At 32.9% G+C, this 13,077-nt stretch overlaps 1 protein-coding gene across 20 annotated transcripts in view; it reads right to left on the bottom strand.

Annotated features, from left to right (window-relative positions):
* The window catches only part of LCORL (ligand dependent nuclear receptor corepressor like), a 159,277-nt gene that overhangs the window by 101,745 nt on the left and 44,455 nt on the right, over positions 1-13,077 (bottom strand). For 14 of the 20 annotated variants that reach the window (XM_072738013.1, XM_072738016.1, XM_072738021.1 and 11 more), the window contains exons 3-4: positions 4,466-4,545; positions 3,432-3,561 (exon numbers count right to left, since the gene is read on the bottom strand). In XM_072738013.1, coding sequence (XP_072594114.1) covers positions 3,432-3,561; positions 4,466-4,545 — 210 coding nt within the window. Of the gene's footprint in view, positions 1-848; positions 1,428-3,431; positions 3,562-4,465; positions 4,546-13,077 lie in introns of those variants that run through there. The other 6 variants (XR_011997237.1, XR_011997239.1, XR_011997238.1 and 3 more) reach the window with 2 other exon arrangements.

Genomic DNA, 13,077 nt, shown 5'->3' with positions numbered 1-13,077 from the left:
TGTCTCTACCTGTTAAAATGATAACAGTACCTACACCTCAACATTGTTTTTGGATTAAAGGAGATCAAGGCACAAAAAGGTTTTAGTGCTCAATCAGAACTGATGACATCAATTATCATTATCCTGTGCAGTGGGTTCTTAATAACAGATTGCATTATCATTATAATTGTCTCAAAACCATAGTTAGGAAAAATAATAAACAGGCTACAATAAAGCTATTAAAAGATTTCTTTGTGTTTTGGCAAGATAATTAACATACATGTTTCTCAAACTGAGCAAAAGATCAGTATATGTAAAGTATTAGTAACACTGATGTTAAGAGTATCCAGAATTCCTGAAAATGGCTGTAATTTGGGAACTTTTCAGGAATCAAATAAAACTTCACAAACAATATGCTTTATCAACAATATATTTGTTACACCAAAGACTCAGAAGTGTTTCTTATCTTTAAAAACATGTTTATACCTTTTATTTCCATGTAAAGTTAACAGAAGGATTAACAAATGAAGGAGTTTGTTATCACTTAAAGATACTGCTATTATTATCTTCTGGCCTTTATCCTAATTGGACCATACTGGAAACCTCTAAAATGATTTTATTCAAAGAAAATTTAAAAATAAAGAACAAAATCAAAACCAAGTAAATGAGTAGAAAAATCCTTGTTTAATTAAATCTGGATAATCATGCTGGACTACAAATAAAGGAATTAACAAAGGTAAGACCTGAAGTAAAGCAAAAAAAACTAGTAAGAATCTTCCACTTAAAAACTCTGCAATCCTTCAAAGACCTCAGACATCACCAAGATTATCCCCAAATGGAGAGGTCACTAAATATCCATGAACACTCACCCAACCTTTGGTAGGAGACCTCTTGAAGACCCAGATGCTTGAATCAGCTGAAATAGTACCAAGTGTTTTCTGATTACTCTTAATAGGGCAACGGAGCACAGGTTACTCCACACTATCAAAAATTATAGGTCATTATTATTACTGATAATTCTAGCTACTACCATTATAAATTACTCTAGAAAAAGGAGATTGTGTAATGAGTTCTAAGGTGAATGAAACTTACTGTGTGCATGTATGTTAATGTGTACATTTCTTCCCATTCTTAGTGATAGAAGTCTATTACATAATTCTTCTCGTGAATGTAAATACATTGGCAGAATAAAATTCTCTAAATTAATATGCTATAAAGTTCTTAAAGTATGTAAAAAAATATTTTTAAAGATTTATTTATTTATTTATTTATTCATGAGAGACGCAGAGAGAGAGAGAGAGAGAGAGAGAGAGAGAGAGAGGCAGAGACACAGGCAGAGAAAGAAGCGGGCTCCATGCTGGGAGCCCGACATGGGACTCGATCCCGGGTCTCCAGGATCACGCCCTGGGCCGAAGGCAGCGCTAAACTGCTGAGCCATCCAGGGATCCCTGTAAAAATATTTTTAAGATTGGTTCAGATAAAAAATTTCTAGGGGTGTCTGGGTAGCTCAGTTGTTTAACCATCTGACTCTTGATTGCGGCTCAGGTCATGATGTCAGGGTTGTGAGATCGAGTTCCCCTACCAGGCTCTCTGCTGAGTGTGGAGCCCACGTAAGATTCTCCTTCTTCCTCTCCCTCTGCCCCTCTGCTGGCTTGTGTGCACACTCTCTCTCTCTTTCAAATAAGTTAATCTCTTTGAAAATTATGAAAGAACTTTTTTTTTTTTAAAGAGATTTATTTATTTGAGAGGGAGAAGGAGAGAGAGCAAGAGAGCATAAGTAGGAAAGATGAAGAAGCAGGCTCCCCACCGAGCAGGGAGCCTGATGTTGGGGCTCCATCCGAGGACCCTAGGATCATGACCTAAACCGAAGGCAGACATTTAACCAACTGAGGTGCCCCAGAAGAATGTGGTTTATTTTATTTTATTTATTTATTTATTTGTTTGTTTATTTATTTATTTAAATTTTATTTATTTATTCATGAGAGATAGGGAGAGAGAGATAGAGAGGCAGAGACACAGGCAGAGGGAGAAGCAGGCTCCATGCAGGGAGCCTGAAGTGGGACTCGATCCCGGGACTCCAGGATCACGCCCTGGTCTGAAGACAGCACTAAATCCCTGAGCCACCCGGGCTACCCAAGAACATGTTTTTTAAAGACAAATGCCAATTTCTGAACATTTAGCACTTCAGTAACACACAGGAAAAGATTTTAAGTCCTCTGCACTTAAAAAATAGTTCTTAACTTTAGGTTTTTGTTTTTTATTCTTTGGTTTTAAGTTTTTTTATTAAGAGAGAGAAAGATAGAAGGAGAACACATGTGTGTATGTGGAGAGGGGAAGAGAGAGAGGGTAGGAAAAAATCTCAGGCAGACTCCCCACTCTGCATGGAGCCTGACAAGGGGTGCTGTCTCATAACCCTGAGATCATGACCTTAGTTGAAATCAAGAGTCAGATGCTTAACTGACTGAGCCACCCAGGTGCCCTTTAACTTTAAGCTTTTTAATGTACTAATGATGCTTCTAATCAGAGGAGTCTTATATTTCAACACACAAAAGAACTCATAACACTGACGACTAAACAAAAGCTTCCTTGCTCAAAAGTGAAGACTATTTTCAACATTACTGATTAAAATCTAAAGGTTATCCATTTAATAGAAAAATATCCAATATTAACCTAATTTCAAAGAAGAATACAGCAGCAGGCTCAACACCTAGATGAAATAATGTTTTTCTCGATCTCTGGAAAGTGGGAAGTGGAATGATAACCCCTCCCACCCTGCATTCCCCCTACACCATGACTCATTCCAAGGATCTACATGGTAAAAATTAAGACACTCCATTACTGCAGAAATTACCAAGAACAAAAAATGGAAGGTTCTATATTTTTCTCAAGTAACTAAGATAAAAAAAAAACTGCTTCTCTCTGATACATATGTATCAAGTGAACAAGTGAAACAAGCCTCATTTAGTTTAAATAGTTTAGACAGGAAGCAAAAAAGAACATTTGACATTTAATGTCAAGTAAGCATATTCAAGCTACCAAAGAAACAGTGAAGCCCGAAGCCAGCAAATAAACTCCAACCTGGCTGATAAATGATTTAACTGTTACATTTCTAAAGACAGCTTTGTAGTAATCTACCACTTATTGAACATGAAAGAACTTTTGAAGTTTTGAGAACAGCAACAAAATAAGGAAGACCAGAAGCATAAAAAAAATTTCAATAGGTGAGGAAAATGTCTGATAAAGTCAAGGAGAGAACTGAGAAAAGGGTGGTGAAAGGAAGACTAGCACTACAGTAATTGCGAATCCTAATGTCCCCAAAATATGAAGAAAAACTAAGGATAATAAAAAATGGAGTAAAGACTGGCACATAAAAAAAATAATTTGTGTAAGAAAAATACAAACATTCTATATTTCTACTGCTAATTTTAGATGACAAGGTATACCAATATTACCTTTCTTTCGAAAGAGTGCATTTAGGTAATTTTCTGCTTGGCATTCAATCTTTTCAGTGTTGGACTGGCCCTGAGATGATAGTTCCTCCGTTGGTGTTGACTGTGAAGAATCAAGAGATGGTATACAATCCTAAAATTATAAGAAAGAAACATTGAAAAAATCATTTTCATTACACATGTGATTCCATTAAAAATAGCAAGAAAAAATTTTTCTAAATGCTAATTTATTCTGTATATCAAATTACATAGGGAGAACATAAAATTTGGGACAGGAGTCAGGAGAAAAGAAATTTAGTTCTGATACCAAATTAATTTTATTTCTTTGCAAAACTGTAGTCAAAAGGGAGGTGGCGACTGTAGATAAAATACATTGCTGAATAAATTTACTATAATAAAGCATTCCAGTAATGAGAGTTTAACAACAAAGCAGGTATGTTTACCCACTAACCTGACCCAAATGGGTACAAGTTCTCAAGTTCTCATTTCTTCTTAGCCTTTCTCACAATAGTAAAGAATTAGGACATTCCCAACATACAAGAAGATGCTGCTTGCCTAGTTTATGCCCTGTTTATAGTAGACACTAAATATTTAATCATTTACACAGGAAATAACTCTGATATCCAAACGAATTCAAGAGAATAAAAGGCTAAATAGTAGTATCACGTTATCCTCCAACTACAGATTCCTAAGAAATCAGATTATAGGGTGGTCTCAAACCAAACCAAACCAAACCTCCAAGCTCACTGTCCTCTACCAAATACAAAACAGATCTAAACTGAACTTCATGAGTCAGGGAGCTATAAGGAAGAAATGTGAAATAAGCAAAAAAGATGAGTGTTTCGGTGATTTCACTTGCAAGTTAAGCTAAATGTTAGACTTTTAACAAAAGACTTTAAAAAAAGTCTTCTCATTACCAAAATCAAATATTTAAATTTCCACTGTAAGTCACCAATTTTCAGAACAAATTAAGTTAAAAAAATTGTGTTACAATTGTGCAATTAGTTTAGAAATAATTTCATAGCACTAAAACTTACACTGACTGCTTCTCTCTGTAGGTTACAAAATGAACATTTTTCATCCATAGACCAGTCAGTCAGCTCTTCTGGTTCACAGTCTTTAAAAGAGGGAAAAATATTCATTAAATACACTAACTTTATTAATACAAATAAAATTACCACTCTCCACAGCAATGTCTCATATAAAAAGCTAACTACTGATAGTAAGGGGAGAAGGCGTAACTTTAAAATTAAAGTGATGACATCTAGAAAGAAATAAAGAAGGCTGTAAGGAGAGTAATTTTGCACTATTATGGGACAAAGTAGCAAGAACAATGTACTGGTTATAATTTAATTTTCTAACAATAGGGTTTTAAGTATCATCTAACCTTCTAGAAGATTCAATTTATCATTACCTATTAATTTTTAATTTTCACTGTGAAAGAAATCAAAACAGGAAGGTGTGGGGAAAAATAAATTTTACACATCATGAAAGCAACATAAAACAGAGAAAGGGAGTAAAGCATCAGAAAAGCCCAAAGATTTGAGAAAATGGAATGTTAAAAAAAAAAAGTAGAAATCTATCGCTAAAAAGGTCAGATTTTTATTACATTGTGTAATGGTGTTGTTGCAAGAGCTCAAGTAAAAGGCAGGTAAACAAGCTGTATTATTCAATACAAAACATGAATTTTTTTCACAAGAATGTTTCATATAATCCAACTATTGTAATATATTAGAAAGTTTGTGTAAAACAAACATTTTATGATGAAGAAATTTTATGAAGATATAACAACACCGCCATCCTAACTATATTTGGTACAGACAGTGATTTTTCAAACTTATTTCTTACAGTAAAACTCCTTTCAATTTCCTTTCCCAAATAAATTCCTATATAGAACCTCCAATATATGAAACAATTATCATCTGAGGCAATCATACTGGTACTAATCTGAAAAGCACTGGGGGTAACACAGTAATTCTAGCTCATACTTTTGAAATACATAACAAAGTCAAATATAGGTTTCTGTTAAACTACATAGAAAATAAGTTTACCTTTTGGGAATGGTAATAAATAAATACCAGTTAGGATGAGCCCCCAAGAAATTCTTGTGTCAATCGAGATATACAAGTCAGAATAGAAGATAATGTAATCTGTTGGAGTATAAAGAGTGTAGTGATAGTTCCCTTTGGCTTTAGCAGTGGTCCAGAAATATTCCTAATATTTATCTACACTTAGAAGTGGTAGGAAATGGGAGCATGAGACCCAGTATAGGGTAATGGAAAGATAATTAGATTTCAAGTTTCCTTCTGGAATGAACTTACTTGTAACCTTGTCAAGTTATAGAGTTTTTGTTTTAATTTCCATATCTGTAAAATAAAGATCCCATCACCTAACTTATTTGTGGATTAAATGAAAAAATGTGAAAATATTTTATAAACTACAAAACACGATGCAAAGGGTAGTTACTAACAAAGCAGGATTATCAGTCATTATTTTTTTAAATCCTGCACAATCACAAATGTTCTTAATAAGGCTAGTTCGTAAAACAGATAATTTTAATACATCAGTTTAAGAAAATGGATCACTTTCTGCAAACAACCCGATAAATCAAAAAGTTTAAACAATCTATACAATTAAAAACCCAGAATTGTAGTTATATAGGTTTATTATTTTTTTCAACCCTTTGTAGAAAGACCTGTCACTATAACAGAGGAATACATTCATTTCATACTCTTGAATGTGGAACGGTGCCATGTCTCTCACTAGGGAGGCAGAGCTTTCTGATCAGTGGGAACCAATGTGGGAAAAGTGATAGTATATATTCCAAGCTGAGGCTTTAAAAGGTATGGCAAGTTTCCCCAGTTCTCTTGAGTTTCCACCATCCAACATGAGAAGAACTTGCCCAAACACACTCACTACTCCTTCGGATTGGGACTTGCAGTCACCAGAAGTGATCCCTGAAGGCCAGTGAATCACATCATCCATAAGGATGCAACAGATTTAAGAGCTATTTGTTATGCAGTATTACTGTGTGAAAACTTGACTCATATGCTAAGCATAACAATTCTGATAGATTAAGGAAATCTTACTGTTTTTCATTATGGCTTCATGAATAAAAAATATGAAAGATATCTAGCATTAGAATTTTTTTTAAATAGCAGTATTCCTGGAGAAGAGGTATTTTTGAAAAATCACTGTAAGGTTTCATGAAGTTTTAGTGATAAATATGTTGAATTGAGGAACAACTTTGGAATAATTAAAACAATTATCAGTTGTAAGATAAAATTGGGCATGCTGAGCTTATCTCATTTATTTCAGTTATTTTAGAAGTTCTTCAAAGAAATGTTAATTAAAATAAATGCCTATGTAGTTAAGTAAATGGTATCAAATAATCAACAATTATATAAATGCCATTAAATTTTGCTGGGGAAAAAAAAAACTACTTTACTCACAAATATTGAATAACTACTCTTTCTACAAAAACTTTTGGTTTTGAGTCCAAATAAATGATGAGATATATATTTTTTATTTATTGGAAAACAAAATTTGAAAAAGCAACTCTAGGCCAGATTTCTCCAAGTTAATCTTTTCATGTCATAAAAGTTAACAAAGATTTCTCAAACAAAATATGACAATAAAATAAATCAGATATCCCTAAAATAAGATGTCTCTCATTTTGAATACATGAAGTTGTATAAACTCAAAACGGTGAAATTATATATCTTACAGAAATAGCCTTATTAATAAAAGGCAATGTTATAACAAAAACTAATAGTAAATGACTAACAAAAGAGCAACCTTTTCACCATGGATATATATTCACAAAGTCTGGTTCCAATCATTTTACCTAATCTACCTTAGAAAGTTAACAGACTTTGAAATTAAAGAGCCTTGGTACTGAGATAGCTTTCCAAATACTGGATGTGGCCTTTGGCAAGTTACTTTCTTTGGGGTTCAATTTCCTTATCTGTTAAAATGAGGATAATGATTGCATCTTACGGCTGTAGTAAAAATTAAATAAGAACATATGCAGAACACCTAACAAGTTCAGTTGGTGTTACTTTCATTTCCTTTTAGATATTCACAAATCTTTTGAATGCTTTTATTCTCTTCAGTACCCTTTAACCGTAAGAAGTAAATTTTAAGTTTCCAAAGACAAAGCTCAATGAAAAGTGAAAAGGAGGCTATGAACTAGATTTCTCATGAAGGTCATGAAAAAGTGGTTATAACTATGTTGTTGATCTTGAGGAAAGACAATGAACAATGTTATTAAAGAATAATTTTTCATCATGAAACTATATACTAACTATACTAAAAACTATGAAGAAGAAAATAAAAACTATCCATAATCCCAATTATTCTGAGGTAATGATTAACATATTCTATGCCTTTTTAAAAATTAGCATTATCCAATTCTTTGAAAATATCAATAAAATCAACAAACCTCTACCCAGCCTACCCAAGTAAAAAAAAAAATTCATTCATTCAGAAATGAAAAATGGGCCATCATTACTGATTCTATGATTAATAAAAAGATAATAAAAATATTATGAATCATATTAGTTGCCCATGAATATGGTAACTTCAGATGAAATGGACAAACTCCTTGAAAGACACATCTACCAAATCTCACACAATAATAGATAATCTCAATAAGACTCTAGCTATTAAAGAAATTAAATCAATAATTAATAACCTTCCAAAACAGAATGCTCCGACTCAGATGGTTTCTCTACAATCTGTTCCAGAAAATAAACACAAGATCAAGTATTTTCTGATTCTATCATTATCTACCATTATTACCCAAGTACCATAAACAGTCTGAAGAGACACCTCACCCAAGAAGATATACAGATAGCAAATAAGCTTATGATATCAATATCATATCCCATTAGAGAATTAAGATGAGCTACCCCTCCACACCTACTAGAATGATTTAAGTCTGAAACATGGATGACATCATATGCTGGTGTGGATGCAGAGCAAATACAATTAATCTTTCCATACTATCTAGCAACAGTGCTCCTAGGTATTTAGGAAAATGAGTTGAGAAGTTAGGTCTATACAAAACCTTGCACACAAATGCTTATAGCAGCCTTATTAATAATTACCAAAACTCGAAGCAACCAGATGTCTTTCAAGTAGGTCAATGGATAAGAAAACTATGGTACATCCACCCAAGGCAGTATTATTCAGTAATAAAAAGAAATGATCCATGATGAAAAGACATAGAGGAAATCTTACATGCATATTATTCAGTGAAAAAAGTGAGTCTGAAAAAACAAAATACAGTATGATTGGCATTATGAAGAAGAAAAAAAGATAGCAAAAAAGAGTAGTGTTTGACATGGGTTGGAGATGAGGGAAGAACTTTAAAGGTGGAATACAGGTGATTTTTTGGGTAGTGAATTATTGTGTAGGATACTGTAATGTGGACACATGACTGTGAATTTGCCAAAATGCACTACTGTACAACACACAAAGACGTAGTTAATGTAAACTATGGGGGCTTTAACTAATAAAATATATCAATATTGGCTCAACAATTTTAACAAATGTATAACACTAATGAAAGAGAAACCTTGGGGGTGAGAGGGTCTATGGGAAATCTGTATTTTCTATTTTTTTCTGTAAATTTAATCTGTTCTGAAAAATAAAATTTTTATTTTAAAAATTAGGATATTACACACATGCTTAATTGTCACAAATATTTTCTATGCTCAAATACCTCTAAATCATTTTAATAAATAAGCATGGTCCATCAAACCGATGTTTCAGAACTTATTTAATCACTATCCTATTATTGGATATTTAGCCTGTTTCTCTAATCTTGGTATTCTAAATAGCATGATGAATACGCTCAGATAAGTTTTTGTGTGCACAACGATAAGAGCTAATATAATTTATAAAACTATAAAATAGAGCAGTATTAGATTCTCTGGTTTCAAGATAAATAATCAATCGATATTGGAAAACTCCTGACAATACTAGGCCATGAATTTCTAGAAGAGATTCTACTTATTCAGTTTTCCTTCCTCACTGCTCATTACAGTTCCTGACACAAAATAAGCATTCAAAATATTTCATCTAACAAAAGAGGCAAAAATACACAATAGGGAAAAGACAGTCTCTTCAATAAATGCTGGGAAAACTGGGCAGCTACACGTAAAGGATGAAACTGGACCACTTTCTCACATCATACAAATGAATAAACTTAAAATGGGTTATAGACCTCAATGTAAGACCTTAAATGATAAAGATCCTAAAAGAGAATATAGGCAGCAATTTCTCTGATATTAGTGGTAGCAGTATTTTTCTAGATATGTCCCCTAGGGCAAAGGAAACAAAAGCAAAAATAAACGACTGGGACTACATCAAAATAAAAAGCTTCTGCAGAGCAAAGAAAACCTTCAACAAAGCAAAAACGCAACCTACTGAATGGGAAAATATATTTGTAAATAATATATCTGATAGGAGGTTAACAATCGAAATATATAAAGAACTTATTCAACGCAATACAAAAAACAAAACAAAAAACCCGCGCACGCACACACACACACACAAAAACCAACTAAAAAATGAGCAGAGGACCGAAATAGATATTTTTCCAAAGAAGAAATACAGATGGCCAACAGGCACATGAAAAGATGTTCAATATCACTCATCATCAGGGAAATGCAAATGAAAACCACAATTAGATATCACTTTATTCTATCAGCATGGCTAACATCAAAAAGGCAAGTAAGTGATGGGTATTAAGGAGAGCACTTGTGATGAGCACTGGTTATTGTATGTAAGTGATAAATCACTAAATTCTATACCTGAAACTAATATTATACTCTATGTTAACTAACTAGAATCTAAATAAAAACTTGGAAAAAAAAAAAAGAAAAAAAAAAAGAGTTGGAGAGCATGCAGAGAAAAAGAAACCCTTGTATGCTTGCTGTTAGTGGGAAGACAAATTGGTACACCAGTGTGAAAAGTAGTATGGAGGTTCCTCAAAAAATTAAAAATAGAAATATCATATGATCCAACAAATCCACTACTGGGCACTTAACCAAAGAAAACAAAAACACTAATTCAAAAAGATACATGCACCTCTATGTTTGTTGCAGCATTATTTACAATAACCAAGATATAGAAAGTGCCTCAGTATTCATCAATAGATGAATGAAGAAGATGCAAGATGATATACACCCATGCACACACAATGGAATATCACAAAGCCTAAAAAAAAAAGAGAGAGCCTGTGACATTTGTGACAGTATAGATGGACAGTATAGTTTAATGTAGTGAAATAAGTCAGACTGAGAAAGACAAATATCAAATGATTTCATTTATGTGGAATCTAAAAAAAAAAATCAAATGAGTAAACTAAAAGCTGACTTGGACCTATAAATACACAGAATAAACTGATGGTTGCCAGAGGGAAGGGGGAATGGGTGAGAGGATGGGCAAAATGGACAAAGAGAAATGGAAGATAATAGGCTTCCAGTTATGGAATGAGTAAGTCGCAGGAATAAAAAAGGCACAGCATAGGGCATATAGTTAATGACATTGTAGTAGCATTGTATGGTGACAGATGACAGCTACACTTGTGGTGAGCACAGCATAATATGTACTGAAGTTGAATCACTATGCTGCACACCTGAAACCAATGGAACATTGTGTGTCACCATACTCATAAAAAATTGTTTATAATGTTTTACCTAATAAATCTTATGTAAAAAGTAGTTTTGTTGTCTCTATCCATAGTGTTTACAGTTGAAAAAAGATACTAAGTTAAAAAATATTAAATTTCAGTCAGTGGTACTCTCAGGGGTCAGCAAATCTTTCTATTAACAGCCAAATAGTAGGTATTTTAGGTTTCGCTGGCCATACTATCTGCTACACCACTCAACTCTACTGCTGCAGTATGAAGCAGCCATTGACAATGTCTCAACAAATGAGAGGGGCTGTTTTCAATAAAACCTTCTTAACTGGACAATTAAATTTGAACTTCACATAATTTTCATATGTCACAAAATATTAATCTTCTTTTGATTTTTTTCAACTATTTAAAAATGTAAAAATTATTTTTAGCTCACAGGCCATTCAGAAACAGTAAACAAGCTGGATCTGGCCCACACGCTATAGCTTGCAGACCTCTGATATAATCTTCCTTTGGATCTAACAGTCAGTTTACACAGGCCTACTGCACTCTTTTCCAATTTTTATAAAAATCTACAGTCATGGCAAGTATCAGATGATCCTACAGGTGAAAGAAACCAGTCACAAATAAGATATGAAGAAGGACTGGCTAAAGCAGGAAAAAAAAGAGGGAATATTTGCTTAAAAGTTCTGTAGCAGGAGGAAAAATAAATTTTGGAAAGACAGAGGAAGAGAGACAAAGAGTATGAGGAACTTTTCTGGGCATACATAAAAGTTTGAAATTTATGACATTCAAACCTTCTTTGGAGACCTGCCCCCTCCCAAAAATAATAGTTATATTTTCCCCAAAAGGAGAGAAAGTCATGAAACATATCAAAGAAATAGAAAACTAGGGCTCTGTTTAGTTTCCAACAAAATAAAAATTAGCACCACTCAAAAGCTTCCTTCAAACTATTCAACCTGGAGGTGGTTCTGAATCAAATTCAGGAATTAAAATACGTCTCAAGACACTAATGTATATGATATAAAAGTCTTAAAAACATGCTCTGTGCCACACTTGAGTTTTTAAGGTAGCAGTACGAAATTTAGAATATTAATTTCCACAGAAACAGTAATAGGTATGCAATGTAGTCTATTTAAATAAATTAATGTATTATAAAATTAAAATACTATGCAAAATTAAGTATTATAAAATTAAAATACTATGCATTTAATTTTATAACAAAAAATAATTTAGAGTAATATACGGGGATCCTTTGCTATGCAATATACTAGTTTCTGAGTTTTGGAAAGTCAGTTAACGAGAGTTCAGACTTCCAATGATTTATCTAAAAATATACAGTAATCTATTTGATTCTTGCATACAGACTTGTATAGTGAGAAACACCTATACTTAGAGTCCCAAGCATCTAAACATTAAACCATTTTTAACAATAACAACAACAAAGAAAGCACACTTATTTATAAGAGGATAAGAGAGAAGCTGGAGATAATGGGTAGTTTCTACATGCCTTTTCAAGAGGTTCTACACTTTGATAGCACTGATTTAATTTTTCTTCAAAATGTAGAGCTGTCTTCATCTTTGCATAGCTATAGATTTATTGCTATAATTAATATCATCATACTTAAGTCTACAATTTAATTAGAAGCTTTTCTTAAATTCAAAAAAGGAACTAAAAGGAGGAAGAATTTACCTAAGAAACTGGAGAAACAATTTACCCGAGAAACCTGGAGAAAGAATATTCGGGGTGAAAAAAGGGAACAGATATGTGTCTATATGGAAGTTTCAAAGCTTAGCTAATTTTGTTAGCTCTCTCCACCAAAAACAAACAAACAAACAAAAAAAGCACTTTTTCAAAAGGACATAAAGTACAAGACCTATCTGAACTTAAATAAATGGAATGACATATATGGCAATGGGTTGTTAAATTAAGTAAATTAATTATAAATAGATCTACAATGAAATACTGTGCAGCCATTAAGAAAGATGATCTAGACT

This window comes from Vulpes vulpes, chromosome 14, assembly GCF_048418805.1.
Source record: "Vulpes vulpes isolate BD-2025 chromosome 14, VulVul3, whole genome shotgun sequence".
NCBI classification, from domain to species: domain Eukaryota; kingdom Metazoa; phylum Chordata; class Mammalia; order Carnivora; family Canidae; genus Vulpes; species Vulpes vulpes.
Note: the sequence above shows the minus strand (reverse complement) of the source record. Positions and strands in the feature narration are given on the sequence as shown.